General features: G+C 39.8%; 2 protein-coding genes across 6 annotated transcripts in view; one reads left to right on the top strand and one right to left on the bottom strand.

The window, feature by feature from the left end:
• Positions 1 to 15,542, bottom strand: part of LOC101156623 (uncharacterized) — a 34,191-nt gene extending 18,649 nt beyond the window's left edge. For 2 of the 3 annotated variants that reach the window (XM_078937441.1, XM_078937442.1), the window contains exons 1-7: positions 8,430 to 9,142; positions 6,768 to 6,844; positions 4,810 to 4,943; positions 4,675 to 4,735; positions 4,445 to 4,568; positions 4,238 to 4,372; positions 3,913 to 4,135 (exon numbers count right to left, since the gene is read on the bottom strand). In XM_078937441.1, coding sequence (XP_078793567.1) covers positions 4,281 to 4,372; positions 4,445 to 4,568; positions 4,675 to 4,735; positions 4,810 to 4,943; positions 6,768 to 6,844; positions 8,430 to 8,574 — 633 coding nt within the window. In that variant the 5' untranslated portion in view covers positions 8,575 to 9,142 and the 3' untranslated portion in view covers positions 3,913 to 4,135; positions 4,238 to 4,280. Of the gene's footprint in view, positions 1 to 3,912; positions 4,136 to 4,237; positions 4,373 to 4,444; positions 4,569 to 4,674; positions 4,736 to 4,809; positions 4,944 to 6,767; positions 6,845 to 8,429; positions 9,174 to 11,295; positions 11,508 to 12,093; positions 12,313 to 14,570 lie in introns of those variants that run through there. The other variant, XM_078937443.1, reaches the window with a different exon arrangement.
• The window catches only part of LOC144987848 (serine protease HTRA3-like), a 65,749-nt gene that overhangs the window by 12,451 nt on the left and 37,684 nt on the right, over positions 1 to 15,614 (top strand). For 2 of the 3 annotated variants that reach the window (XR_013651519.1, XR_013651518.1), the window contains one exon: positions 3,183 to 3,560. The exons of the other annotated variant lie outside the window; for it this stretch is intronic. The gene's annotated coding sequence lies outside the window, so the exon portion shown is untranslated. Of the gene's footprint in view, positions 1 to 3,182; positions 3,561 to 15,614 lie in introns of those variants that run through there. 3 annotated transcript variants of the gene reach the window in all.

Raw genomic sequence — 15,614 nt, 5'->3', positions numbered from 1 at the left:
CACAACTGAGGTCGTGACCACGCTCAATAATGACGATGCCTGCCATTATTTTAACACAAATTTGATCGCAAACTCTTCAGATGTGTTTGTGAAAGTTTAGCGTGGGTCCGCTAGTTTTGGTCTCTAGGGAAGCGAGTCACGCTGACCACGTGGTGCAGACAGAGCCAATCAGACCCGTCGACGCATCCGAAAGCAACTAAAACGTCCCGTCATTGGTCAATTAGGCCGGGAAGACGAGAGATGGCCACGACCATAGAGGAAGCGATCTGCGGAGAAATATAGAAAATAAAGCTAAAATTAGCTGATTTCAGACCATTTTTTAATCCGGAAAGCGATTTGTCCGTAGAGATCAGGTCTTTATTTCCCGGAAAGTACGTTCGGTTTGCTCAAAAACCCGGATTTCCGGGAATTCCCGGAAGACTTTCATCACTGAAAATAAGAGGACAAGAGCACAAATTATCATTATTTGCAGATGACGTATTAATCTATTTAACACAACCCCTGAAGTCTTTATCAATATTAATGTCATCCCTAAAAGAATTTGGACAATTATCAGGCTACAGATTAAATGTCCAAAAAAAACAGATTTTAACTCTCAATTTTAATCCACCAAAACAGCTTCTGAATAAATATGACCTGATATGTACTACAAATACAATGAAGTACCTAGGAATTAACCTCACCCAGGATATTACTAAATTATTTAATGCAAATTATGCCCCTCTAAACTTAAAAATAAAATCAGACATTTCCAGATGGACTCATCTACCATTCCTTAACTTATCTTCAAGGATAGACACAATTAAAATGGTTATCCTGCCTCGCTTAATGTATCTTTTCCAGATGCTACAGATTGAAATAAAAGATCAGCAATTCATTGAATGGGACAAGATGATTTCACGTTATATTTGGAAGGGTAAGAGACCCAGAATACGTTACAAAGCAATGCAACTGTCTAAGGACAAAGGGGGTATGGCACTACCAACCCTCAAGGATTATTATTATGCGGCTCAAATAAGACCACTTGTAGGTCTCTGCGATCCGAAATTTAGGGCAAGGTGGAAGGAAATAGAAGAGGGGGAACACACAGAACCTCCCATCCAAACCAAGATAGCACATAGTAAACTGACAAATAACTGACGAAAACCCATGGCTAAAAATATCATTGAAAATATGGCGGAAAATAGTTAAAAACGACGGGGAGCATACGACACAGATTTTATACCTAACAGGACAGACTCAAGATTCAAAATATGGAGAACAACAGGAGTCACAGCATACTGCAACCTAATAAAAAAGGGGGCAGTAAAGAGTTTTGAAATGTGTAAGAAAGAATACAGTTTGGAGAACAGGGATTTTTTTTAGGTACTTACAGATACGCCATAGACTGAATGGGATCTTGGCTGAGGGATCAGGAAAATTAGACAATGACATACTGAAAGTGTTTATAACAGCCTATACTTCTGGGAGCGAACGAAGAATAATATCCAAACTGTACAAGGGCCTACAGGATTCCAGACACACAAACACTCAATATGTTAAGTGTAAATGGGAACGTGAAGGAAGATTGCATATCACTGAGGAAGAATGGGAAAATATCTGTCAATCCCAATGGAGAACCACTCATTCACATAGTTGTAGGGAATTTGGATGGAAAAGCATCAACAGATTCTTCATCACCCCCACACAAAAGAGACATCAAGGTGTTGGTACAAGCTGTTGGAGGTTATGTGGCTCATCTGAAGCCAACCACTACCATATATTCTGGGATTGTCCTGTACTCACATCCTTTTGGCAAGAAATCCATAAATGTTTGGAGACAACATTTCAAGAAACCTTTCCCCTTTAATGCATTAGCTCTATACATGGGAACAGTAACAGAACACATGCAGTCTGCAGCAGACCAATATTTAATGAGAATATTGCTGGTGAGAGGGAAGAAGGCCTTGACAAGAAAGTGGTTACAGCCTGATGTTCCAACAGTAGATGATTGGCATGAAACAATACATGACATTTATGTTATGGAAAGACTGACTTTTGCAATAAAAATGCAAACAGATAAAGGTCTGAGATGGTGGGCAAAATGGGTCAAATATATTGGACCTCTTAGACCAGACCTTTAATTCTAACCAAAAAAAAATACTTCTCTATTACAAGATAACAGATACTGTGGGTTTATTTTATTGATTCATCTTCTTTGAATAAGAGTGTGATTGACAGCTGCTCTGTTTTTTTGTTTTGTTTGTTTTTGTTTTTTCTGTTCATATAAAAAAGAGGGGAAGATGCAAAATGATCAAAAACACACATTCTGATTTACTGACTGAAAATATATTTGATGTAAAATGTGTAACTTGGAAACAATGTAACAATGAAATAAAAGTTGATATTCCCTGTCAAAAATATATTAAAAAAAACATTGTGCTGATTTTTTCTCTCTAGATGATGGATTGTTTATTTATGATCTCATAAAGAGCAACTGCTATCCTGAATTACCTGCTGTCTTTATGTCCAATACTGACACAAATAAACTACAGGCAGACAAAGAATACATTGATGGAAAATAAAGACACATCATCAAAACGTCTACAATAGTTAATAAAGAATGGTATTATTAGCATGAGCCAAGTAATCTAAAGGCACGCGATAATCCTGATCTGGGCAACTCTCCGCATGCATGTTCCAACTCTCAGCTGGATCCCACCACCCCTCCCCTTTCATTCTCTCACACAGGCCAGCCGCGTGTGACAGGAGACGCTGCAGGGATGGCAGTTCACTGTTTCAGGCTGTTACAAACTCTCTGATAGAACAGATAATAAGAAAACAACAAGGGCGCGGATTCCATTTTTTAATTTGAAGTTCGAGACTGTGACTTAATTTCGATCGATTTTGATTTAAAGTCGAAATCGTGACACTCCTAATATATATATACATTATATGAAAGCTACTTAGATGCCACCAAAGGCTATAGAAATCACTGTCATGTGGGCGCCGTCGACCTTACCAAGATGGCGTCGCCCTCTGCCACCGTCTGCCAGGCTTCCCAGGTCTCCTCTAGCGATATAACTCATTGTCTCCTCCCATGAGGAATCATGTGATGTCTCCTCTAGTGATTGAAAATATTGATTTCTCTCTTCATACTTTGGTAGAAACTCCTCTGATCTGGACTTCTTCTGTCTCTGCAGAATTCTCCCCCAGCAGCTGCACCTCCACCCTGACCTGCCGCTCTTCTTCCCTTCAGCTTTCCATCCCTCCGCCCGTATGGTCACCGTGGGGAGCCGTGCCTTCAGCCACTCTGCTCCCAAACTCTGGAACTCTCTCCCCCCAGGCCTATGTGACATTGATTCCAATTTTTAAATCCAGACTATAAACCCATCTGTTTAAATCTGCTTTCCCTGATCACAATTTTTCATCTTGTATCTGATTTTATAAATGGTTTTAACTTGTTTATTGTTATCAACATGTTGTGATTTTATTGTGTTTTCTTTCAATCTGTACAGTGTCCTTGCGTGTTCTGAAAGGCGCTTTTAAATAAAATATATTATTATTAATGTTACAAAAAATGCTTTGACATATTTTTATGCAAGAAACGGATCATTTAAATAGTTTTGAACTTTATCTTGGTGGTTTATTATTCATTTTCAGTTTAAAGAAAATATAAACAAATTGGTGCTTTCTGTTAAATAATTTTTATTTTATACATATTTCATAAGGCATTGTTATTTTTTCGTTGTTTCAAAATTATGCTATGACATATTTTTATGCAAAAACTGATCATTTCAATCATTTTGAACATTATCTTGATGGTTTTTTTTATTAATTTTCAGTTATTTTATTTTCCACTAAATTGTCATATTTGTACCTGGTCCTGCCCATCCAGTGGTAACCATGACAACCCAAAAGCAGGTAACCTACCTGCTTCTTCCTTCTTCTGCCACATCAGTACTGGGGAGACAGGCTGCGTAAGTGTTTGGGTCAAAGGTCAGACAGTGACCCTTGGTGCTGGGCAGCTTCAGCAATATCAGGTCGTGACCGCCGCTCTGCCCCTTGAACTTCCTGTCAAGCACCAGCTGCTCGGGTGTCAGCGTTTGCTCCAACGCCCCGACTCACCACATGGATGGTGGGATCGCTGCCAAACCTGCAGGACGAGGTTAAGGTTAAAAAAATAAATAAATAAGGAGCTGAGTCTGAATGAGCAGCCTTGTCCCATAACTGATATAGAAGGAAGTGTGGGATTTACCCGCCGAGGCAAAACGCAGATGTCGGCGCCCAGCAGGGGCTGATCAGCATGCCGCTGCAGAGGGGCCCCTCGCCCTCCCTCTGAGACTGAAGCCCCGCTGACACCTGCCAAGACCACGTAGTCCTGGGGGAAGAGCTATTTAGACATTCTTCTTTGGCTTTGAAAGTTAAAGACTTTAAATATTAGAAAATATGCATAATTGATTACCAAAATGCCAGTTTTTGCGTATTTGATTGCAAATTGTGCTTTCCTCTTTATGGCTCCTCCTCTGGCCCTCCACCATCTTCCTTAACCCACAGCTCAGCTCCTCAGGCTTGGTCTTCACTGCCACCTTGTGGGGTTTAGCGTCACACTTCATCCCTGCGTCTGCAGCCCTGGATGTTCTGCCCCAGAGAGGGGCCCTCCCCCAGGAACTCCTCCTTCCCTGTGCACCTCACCTGGTCCAGGTGGAGGGGTCCTTTCCCCTGACCAAAACCTCCCGCTGCTGTCGCTCTGCCACTGAGGAGGAGGCGTGGGAGACACGAGTCATTCCTTGAAATGTTTTTCCCTGAGCTCTCCATGTTTGCACAAACCTGTGTCCCAGTTGTCTGCACATCACAGCCACGTTCATGTCGTTCCAACCCGAGTGCCTCCCAGTCTCCATGGAAATAAACCTCAACTCGCCCTTCTTTCCTGCTGCTGCCACCCACCAGCTGCACCAGGGGCCCTGTCAGAAATAAACCTAATTCATATTCATGTCTGATCTGGAGTTACTTTCAGGAAAACACAGTTTACATTCAAAAATCCCATTTTTTTAAAGGGTTTTAACTAGGCCTGCACAATATACCGCAAATTTATCGTTATCGCGACATTAAGCTGTGCAATATGCATACCGCAAAAGACGGCGAAAATCGCAATAAATGGTTACCTTTAAATGTGCTAAAACAATCTCATGGCAGCTTGAAATATTGAACAAATGAAATAAATCCCTTTATGCATTTAACCAATCGGAAGGACCCGTTTACGTGTTGATCAATCAGATGAGCCCTTTTATGTTTGATGTTTGCCTCCTACGTCGACGAGGGTCATTTGGAGTATAATTTTTAAACTGTTGCAGTGAAATGGAAATGATGTTTTTGGTTGTTTTGCTGTTTGTTTATATACACAGTGATGAAAGTCAGGCAAGGAAAAAATCCCTGAACTTTTCTTTGAGCGATATGGCGGGCACAGAGCGAAATTTTGGAAAAATACGTGGTCTTAGATGCATTCTGGTGCATTCTGGCAGCTAGTTATTCACTTCTTTATCAAGAAACTAAGACTAATTGGAGCATCATGATTTGTCATTCAAACCCCTAGTTTGACTCTCCATTAAGGACTTGCTGGTCCTAAAAAAGAATTTGGAAAATTGCTCAAAGTAACACAATCCTACAATCTACGCTTTTCCTTAAAGCTGCAAAACATACAATTGCTAAAATATAGTAACATCAAAGCCCCAAATGGCAAAAAGAACACCAGTAACTATGATATTCTATGAAAATACCTCAGTTATTTATACATTATTTCTGCTTTAGAAATGACTGATGTACAACATCCACTTGCACTGTTTTCTCAAACTATAACTACATCAAAATATGGGATCTGCTTTAAACTATAATTCTATAACATAATACATCAATTCTTTAACACCAATACTAAGTAATCTGGGAAATATCAAAACAAACATACAAACTAAACTAAACATTGTAAACATTATTTTTTAAGGGAGTGCGGGTCCAAACCATCAAATACTTATAATTAATGTCAACTATACTGAACTAAATCATGGTAATTAGGAAATACAAATAAATTAGATAGAGAAATGTATTCAAAATAAAAACTGAAACTCAAAACATAAAATTGAATTTTTTCAAAATGTGGTTTTGAGATTATTTTACACAAAAAAGTATTTGACCTACACTACCTTAAAAATCTTTTTTTTCCAGCCAAGACCACTTCAATTTGTTTTTTATCGTCTTCTCACAACTGAGGTCGTGACCACGCTCAATAATGACGATGCCTGCCATTGTTTTAACACAAATTTGATCGCAAACTCTTCAGATGTGTTTGTGAAAGTTTAGCGTGGGTCCGCTAGTTTTGGTCTCTAGGGAAGCGAGTCACGCTGACCACGTGGTGCAGACAGAGCCAATCAGACCCGTCGACGCATCCGAAAGCAACTAAAACGTCCCGTCATTGGTCAATTAGGCCGGGAAGACGAGAGATGGCCACGACCATAGAGGAAGCGATCTGCGGAGAAATATAGAAAATAAAGCTAAAATTAGCTGATTTCAGACCATTTTTTAATCCGGAAAGCGATTTGTCCGTAGAGATCAGGTCTTTATTTCCCGGAAAGTACGTTCGGTTTGCTCAAAAACCCGGATTTCCGGGAATTCCCGGAAGACTTTCATCACTGATACAGCGAATTTTATCGTTATCGCAATATTAATCACCAATATCGCATATCGCGTGTTTTCCTCATATCGTGCAGCCCTAGTTTTAATCCTGAAATACACACCTGTGGAAGGTGAAATGACCGACACCTCCTTGTTCTCCTGACTGGATCTCCATCTGCAGAGAACCCCATCATCTTCACTGTGGGAGCAGTCACAAAACACAATCCCACAAAACAAGATATTTTGAGGACTAATTTTTATTTTGCCAACATTTCTAGAAAGGAATACATCATTTACTTTTAAAATATGCATTCATTTTGGACATACAGTTTGTTTGTTTCGTTCAATTTTTTCTCCAAAAGGCTCTGATACGTTGTAGAATAAGGAAGGGTTAATGGCCGACAAATTATGCATTAACCGCTTCGTGTCGGTCTGTTCAGGCTTCCACGCCGTGCTTTAAAAAGTGATAATGCATACTTCGTCGACCATTAACCCTTACTTAACGCATACCCAGTAACTAATCAGAATCGAGTATTCACCTGGACCATGGTATAACATTAAATGAACATTTCTCTAAAAACCATTAAAACTTTCTAAATCAATTTTACCATGTCATGTTACAAATTGATGGTGTTTAAGGCACAGATAGGGAAGATGTGGTATTAAAAAACGAAAATCCTTGATGTGTCTAGCTGTGATTACCAAGTTTTCCCATTGTTTTCTAGCCGCAAAACAAGGCAATCAGATAGACGTAAAATATGAATAACTTGTTCAATTTTAATTCTATTGGGCTACTTTTTATTTTCTGTGTTTATAATTGGAAACTCTTATCATTTGTGACCACCAAAATCTATCTCTGGACCTTAGAAATTTGTAGCCTGTGGTTCCTAGACTTAAACAACTTCACTTTAGCACAGATTCATTCACACATTTTTTCCTCTAATTTCTTTAAATAACCAAGTAAACCCAATAAAACCCAATCGTATAAATAAAAAATGATCATCTTTTAACTTCGAGGCAGCAATGTGTATTTTAGGGTCTGTAATCATGTGGGATGACTCTAAGCCCCTCCCCTCTGGTGCTTTTTTTATGTTTCCTCATTTTTTTTTTTAAAATTTTTTTTAAATCAACTTTATTGCACACTGTGCCATTTTACAAGGATGTACTTTTAGGTATGCAATAAAAAAACCAACTGCAACCCTCTGCTGCTTTCCCTCTCATGGTCAGACACCTGTTCACGTCATCTGCAGCTGCAAGTTGGTCACCCCCCCCCCCCCCCCCCCCGCGTGCTTTCTTCCCGCGTTTTCTATACAGAGAGGGTGTAATACATGGAGTGATATTTCTGCCTCCACGTTGCACACAAAACGTTTTAAGTCACAAACAAAACGTTTTAAGTCGCACACAAGACTTTCTAAGTTTAAGTTGCAAGTGAAAATATTAAATATTTGCTTTTCAATAATATTTTATTCTGTTTTGATATTCGCTTTTCAGTTCTTTCCATACAATATATATATTTTTTTTTTGCTTTCAAAAACTTATTTTGCTTTTAAAAACTTTTTTTGCGCTTGCAAAAAATATGCGCTAGAGTGCTACCTGTCGTCGAGGGAGGGCTGCGGCCGGCAGGGGCAAATTTGGCAAACGTGGTGCGCATAGCCTTAACCTTGACTACGATAATACAAAAAAGTGAACTAAAACCCTCTTGAACGTGAAAATTAACAACATTTATCATAAATATGACGTCTCCCACTTCCCTTAATTAAGTTGTTAGAGTAAATTCAACTTACCTTTCACAAGTTCCTCCAGCCAGCAGGTGCTTGCAGCTTCTCCAAAATGGCTGACTGCAACGTTTCTCCTCCTGGAATGCTTCTCGAATAACGGGGTTTCCCAGTCCACAATTAAGGGGCAAAGGCCAAAACATAAATATTTCATTTTTTATCAACATTATTTAAATATATTACGACGGAGTTTTAGGGCCAGTTTACAAAAAATTATTCCTTTTTTCAAATTACGACTTATAAGTCGTAAATTTACTAAAGAAAGTCATAAATGTTATGAGATGTTAAGTCATAAATTTACGTGGATTAAAATTTCGTAAATATACGAGGAAAAAAAGTCATAGATTAACAAGGAAAAAAACAACGTTTTCCGTTTATCAGAGCCTAGCTTGAGGCAGAAATATGCGGAGCCTTTTGTGAAGCTTTATTTGACGACTCAAAATCAGATGAAAGTATCACGTTATTTTATTTTGTTTCACTCATGTAATGTTGTATTTATCTTATTTTTTGCTATTTCTTTTATTTTTGGACTGTTATTTTATTGCCATTTTTATTGTTGCTGCTTCTTTGCACTGTCATGCTAGTGAGAAACAACATCTTGTGTCACCTGTGTATTTCTCTGCAAATACTATGTGTGGAATGACAATAAACAGAATCTTGAATAAACATAAAGATCTTGTCTTTGGTGGAGGAAGGAAGGATTGAAGTGGAAAGCTGCAGGGACACCGATGGCTTCATCGGGATGAAGAGATCCTGCAAAACACCCATCAATACATAAAACAATAAATTATTGTAAATCAAACAAATTAACTTACAAACATTTGGAACGTTATCAATAAACATTAAGCTGACCTGGGGCCTGTTTCAGAAAGGAGGTTAAGTGTAAACTCTGAGTGCGTTAACCCTGAAATCAGGGAAACCCTGGGTTTTCTGTTTCAGAATGGGAGGTTTGTTAAACCAGAGAAAGCAGAGTAAGTCAAACCCGTTTCTGAAAGAGAGGTAACTTTTACTCGGAGTCAGTGTCCATGGTTACTTATGCTGTGAACCTAACCTGGTCGGGAGCAGGTTTTATTCTCTAAACTCAAAGTTTCTGCCGGTCCCCTCCCCTTTTTAAAGACGAAGCGGTATGTTTCGCTTTAACCTTCATTGCCCACATTTCCGTCACACAGAGACGGTCTAAGTTACAAGAATGGCTTGTTCTTTTTTGGAGGACCTAGTAGACGAGGAGGCTGCATTAATTCATAGAGAATTACATTTACGTCGTAAGAGGATTTTGAGAAGACTTGATTTTTTGTCATTTCCCCATACTTTTTTGTTTGAGCGTTACCGTTTTTCGTTGCAGTCAATTACATATACAAAATGAAAACAACATTAGGTCTTGCTATGTAGATGTTTCATATGTCAAATATTGTCAACAAAGCCTCCATGACATGCTCACATTTCACCTGATTGAATTATGTTTTTATACTTCATTTTTAGCTGCTGCCATGTTCTTTTAATTCCTGCAGGATTGCATCTACATGAAAATGAAATCAGGGACATTGAATTAGATTGATGTAACAATTACTTTTTGGAAACACAATTTGCTAGTACTGCTTACTTTCTTAACCCCATATAAACTTATACCACTCGATCAATACAAGGGTAGTGTTGCAGTGTGTGTGTGCTGAGCGGGGTGCGAGCCACGAGAGAGAAGGGGAGGGGCGAGTGCAGGTGCAGATGGGGGGGGGGGGGGTGAGCACGGAGCAGAGGTGTGTGCGTGGTATATATTGTGTGTTCGGAGGACGGAGCACTTAGTTAAATAAAGAGAAGGTGTCATTCCCAGAATAACTGTTTTGGAGTCGTTCTTAATCCGCTCTGGAGGTTGAGGGTTTCGACGGGAAGTGAACCCGGAAGGAGAATTCCCTTCGGCCCTGAAGGAAATCTCCCCTGCGCTTCTGACCACGGTCGGAAAGACGAGAGAAAAGAAAGGAGAAGTCTTCGCGCAGCGAAAGGTTCAACAGTAGACAAAAGTTCACTTTTAAAAACACAATTGCATGTATTAATATTAAACTGACCAACGTTTGCAAGAGGGGGAGGTTAACAAAAAAGTCCTCTAAACATTACCGACGTTAAAGGCATTTTCCCCCAGATTGGTTCTGTACACTATGCAGCATTTCATGCATTTACACCAGGAATAACACTTCAAAAACACCTAAATATCGCCATTTTTTATTTCACACCTTACTCTATTTAGAAAGTTATGCATATGCGTATGTCAGCTGGCGACAAATACGCAGACCTCTTTCTTTTTCACGGTTGCCATGGTGACTCGTGATATCTGCGCTCCATTGATAATGGCTTCCTATAGTGGCGGTGCGCACGCTCACCTCCGAATCAGTCCACTCAGAGTTGATTGATCTAACTCGGATCAGCTTCTCTGAAACAGAAAACTCAGAGTTGTTAATCTCCCGATTGACCAACTCAGAGTTCAAGTTCAACCTCAGAGTTGGTTGAACCTCCTTTCTGAAACAGGCCCCTGTTTAATTGAGTTTAGTCGTCTGCTCTGCTGCGTGGCGTTCACTTGCTGCTCTGTATGCTCACTTTCACTTTAATCTTGTAAAAGTTTGTTTTTTTTCTCGTAAATTTACGAGTTTTTTTCTCGTAAATGTAATCTAGAATCTCATAATTTGACTTTTTTTTTGGTGGCCCTAAAACATTGTCGTAATAAATAGATGTAATACTGCTAGAAATCAAGTGTGATCTATAAGATTGTAATATGTTTGGAAGGTAAACATAATTGGTTCATATTAAACAAACAACCTCACTTTTCAAGTTTTTTCAGTGTTTAGGATTAGATTAGTTCGTATTTGAGTTTTAATCCTGAAGTACACACCTGCAGAAGCTTAACACCTCTTTGTTCTACTGACTGGATCTCCCTCTGCAGCGAACACCATCGTCTTCACTGTGGGAGCAGTCGGTCCGTCCGGGATCCCGTGATGACATCCAGAGGGGGGGGTCTCTGATCCTTCACAGTGGACGTCGTCCAGGAAAATCAGCCCGGCGCCTTTGCCAAAGAACTCATCTGTGACGACCTCTGCATGACCCCTGGAAGTGCAGAACAACTTCAAGTCTGCTTAGATATTTGTACACAGGAAAAACTTGGTCATAAGAAAGTAAAGTAATCTTATCAAGGAAGTTTTTTTATTGGCTAGAATTTTCTTCTTAAAATTTAATTCTTGGAAAGACATTTTTTCTTACCAAGTTGTCAGATTATTTTGTGGCTTTTTTCATTTTTACTTGAATAATGTTTGACTTTTTGTTGCGTATGGTTTGAAATCAGCATTCGAGGCTCCAGAAAAGTTAGGATCAGGAAAAATCATTGAAAAAGAAGTATTTGTGTACTGTATATGTTGGCATTACATTTTTTTAATTATATTTAAGAACACTAAGTTTCAACGTTTTCAGGTATTTTATAGAGTTTATTTATAAGTTTAGTATTTAAAAATGTGGTGATATAAAGATCACTTTTCATATTTTTTTTACATCTACTTTTGATTTTATGTTTATGATCATAGTTTATAGACACAAAGCTGTTATTTTTACTATTGCATATCTACAAACAAAAACATGCAGCAACATGGGATGATTATTGATGCCCAAGAGATATATTTAGAGGTTTGTCTGTGCGTACCTGTGTAAGGGCTGCAGGAGACCGCGGCGTCCTCCATGTGGTCACCGTTGTGCTGCTCCCAGTCGCCATGGGAACACTGATCCAGAAGGATCTCATTGCCGGTACTCTTCACAGCATCCAGCAGGATCGGTACTGAACCTTGACCGACATGAGCCCACGACCAGGCCTTTGCTGTACCGCTACAAGACACAAAACCTGACAAACCTCCACCGCTTCTTCCTGTGTTCAGAGAAATGAAAAACGGTCCCAGGTCAAGAGAAAAAGATACTCATTCAACAAATATTTCATCCTTTATTTACCTCAGTATTGCATGAAACAACAATACAAGCAAATCAAATATGAAACGGTTTGTGTGTACTATAAAAATAGGTACAATTATCAACCTATTTCAATGAAAGATGCCTAAATGAGTCGGTTCTGAGTCTGAGATTCAAACATCACATGACCCTTCATCTCGTTGGGAAGACAGTTCTTGCTTTACTGCACAACAGGAATCAAAATTTGAACACAAGTTTTTTACTGAAGGTCACATTATCCTGTATCTGTGTGTTATAATGCCCTGCTTTATCATCTTTAATTCTAATTAAAACACTATTTTGTTATTAAAAAGAAATTCATTCATCTTCTATTTCGTTTTTCCCTTTCGGGGTCACGGGGCTGCTGGAGCCTATCCTGGCCACTTGTGGGTGAAGGTAGGGGACACCCTGGACAGGTCGCCAGTCTGTCACAGGGTAGATTGTCCACAATCACACACCCATGCACTCTCACATTCACACCCAGGGACAATTTAGGTTGACCAATGAACCTATGAAGCATGAAACGGGGGAGGAAGCCAGAGTCCCCAGAGAAAGCCCCCGCATGCACGGGGAGAACATGCAAACTCAACACAGAAAGGTTCCCCATTGATGTTTTTTGGTCCAGGACCCCCAGGGGTGACTTGAACTGGGGGCCTTCTTGCTGTGAGGCAAGAGCGCTAACCACTGCGCCACCACAAAGCCATAAAATAAATGTTAAGGACAAAATATTATTTCACAAATGATTTCTACTCAAAAAAAATATAGAATTTTGCCTTTCATCCCATTTGTAGGGATGTTGTCGTCTTGACCAGCGCTCACAAATCCTTCTTTAATCTGACAACAAGGACAGGAAATTACACAATTAGTCTCTGGGTGATCTCTTCCTCCTTCATTAACATTTCTGATCAGATCAATTCTATTCCTTTTAAAAATATATATACTGTAACACATTAGTTCCACCTTCATGTTTTATCTGTGTAGATCATCATAAAGCAGGAAGGACTTTTTCCTTCTGTATTTTATTTAGTTTTAAATCACTAAAATAACAAACTGTTACATAGAAAAGTTGTTCAATGTGTAGAAATTGGAAATCTCTCTTTATGTCAAAGTTTTTTAATAAAAACCTGCTCTGAAAAACCCTGACATACATTTTCAATTTCATTTGAGCTTTTTGTAAAAAAGTAGCGGAGAAAAAGCAAAGTTTGTCAGATATGACATTTTAGAGGAGTCTTAATTAAACACTTAAATTGGAGATTTTACAATAAAACAGCTTCTTTCATGGTGCCTATTGTTAAGATAATAACATTTTATTTAAAATTATTAAAGACTTTTTTCCAAAAATAAGTAGCTAATTTTACAACGCGTGGTGTATTTAAAACAAGTTTAGCTTTAGTGCACATAGAAACATATATTTATTACTTTAAATATGTTAATTAATGCTTACAATTTTATTTAAAAAAGATTTATTTGCAAGACAAGATTTGGAAAGATTTTATTAAAAAGTTAATGTTAAAAATTATGCTTAAAAATAAAATATGTGCCTTAATAAAGACATTACCAAGTCTTACCAAAAATTTTATTTTAAGAAGAAAATTCTAGTCAATAAGACCAACTTTTTTAATCTATTTATATACCCAGGCATTGTCCCACCAAAGTGGGGTAGCCTAGACAGGGCACACATTCTTAACTCCCTCCTTCTCTTCCCCACACCCTCCTCCTCCAGTGTGTGTGTGTGTGTGTGTGTGACTGGTCTAAGCCACACCACACTGTCAGCTGCACACTCCAGTGTGGGCACCTCCACAGCAGGGCCTCAGCCAAGGCTGGTTTCCCCTTGCCGCTTCATTAGACCAGACCTCTGCCACACCCATCCATTCATTCATACACAAACTCTCTCCATCCATCCCTGTCCTGAGCAGCCTCTCTCCCCTGCACCACAGTCATCCCTCTAGCATTTAGCGCTCTTTTTACACCCTCTGTCCATCCCATTCGCGGTCTTCCTCTCATTCTCACTCCACTCACATCAGATTTGTTTACCTTTTTCACCAATCGCTCCCTTTCCATTCTTTCAACATGTCCAAACCATCCCAGTGCAATCCAAATCTTTTTAAACGATTATTATTTTGGTCCTGAAAAACTTCCTTGATAAGATTACTTTATTATTTTAACGTTTTTCCCGCGTACAAATATCTAAGCAGACTTGAAGTTGTTCTGCACTTCCAGGGGTCATGCAGAGGTCGTCACAGATGAGTTATCTGGCAAAGGAAACAGGCTGATTCTCCTGGACGACATCCACTGTGAAGGATCAGAGACCCCCCCTCTGGATGTCGTCACGGGATCCCGGGACGGACCGACTGCTCCCACAGTGAAGACGTTGGGATTCGCTGCAGAGGGAGGGCCCCTCTCTGGGGCAGAACATCCAGGGCTGCAGACGCAGGGGTGAAGTGTGACGCTAAACCCCACAAGGTGGCAGTGAAGACCAAGCCTGAGGAGCTGAGCTGTGGGTTAAGGAAGATGGTGGAGGGCCAGAGGAGGAGCCATGAAGAGGAAAGCACGATTTGCAATCAAATACGGAAAAACTGGCAGTTTGGTAATCAATTATGCATATTTTCTAATATTTAAAGTCTTTAACTTTCAAAGCCAAACAAGAATGTCTAAATAGCTCTTCCCCCTGGACTACGTGGTCTTGACAGGTGTCAGCGGGGCTTCAGTCTCAGAGGGAGGGCGAGGGGCCCCTCTGCAGCGGCATGCTGATCAGCCCCTGCTGGGCGCTGACATCTGCGTTCTGCCTCGGCGGGTAAATCCCACACTTCCTTCTGTATCAGTTATGGGAAAAAGCTGCTCACTCAGACTCAGCTCCTTATTTATTTATTTTTAACCCTAACCTCGTCCTGCAGGTTTGGCAGCGATCCCACCATCCATGTGGTGAGTCGGGGTGTCGGAGCAAACGCTGACACCCGAGCAGCTGGTGCTTGACAGGAAGTTCAAGGGGCAGAGCGGCGATCACGACCTGATATTGCTGAAGCTGCCCAGCACCAAGGGTCTGACCTTTGACCCCAACACCAACGCAGCCTGTCTTCCCGGTACTGATGGGGCAGAAGGGAACCTACCTGCTTATTGTGTTGTCATGGTTACACTGGATGGGCAGGACCAGGTAAGAATATGAATATTTAGTGGAAAACAACAAATTCATTTTTATTTTCATTTTCTTTAAACTGATTATTAATT

Source organism: Oryzias latipes, chromosome 19, assembly GCF_053564925.1.
Source record: "Oryzias latipes strain Hd-rR chromosome 19, Olatipes_Hd-rR_3.1".
NCBI lineage: Eukaryota > Metazoa > Chordata > Actinopteri > Beloniformes > Adrianichthyidae > Oryzias > Oryzias latipes.
This window is presented reverse-complemented; position numbering and strand designations above follow the sequence as displayed.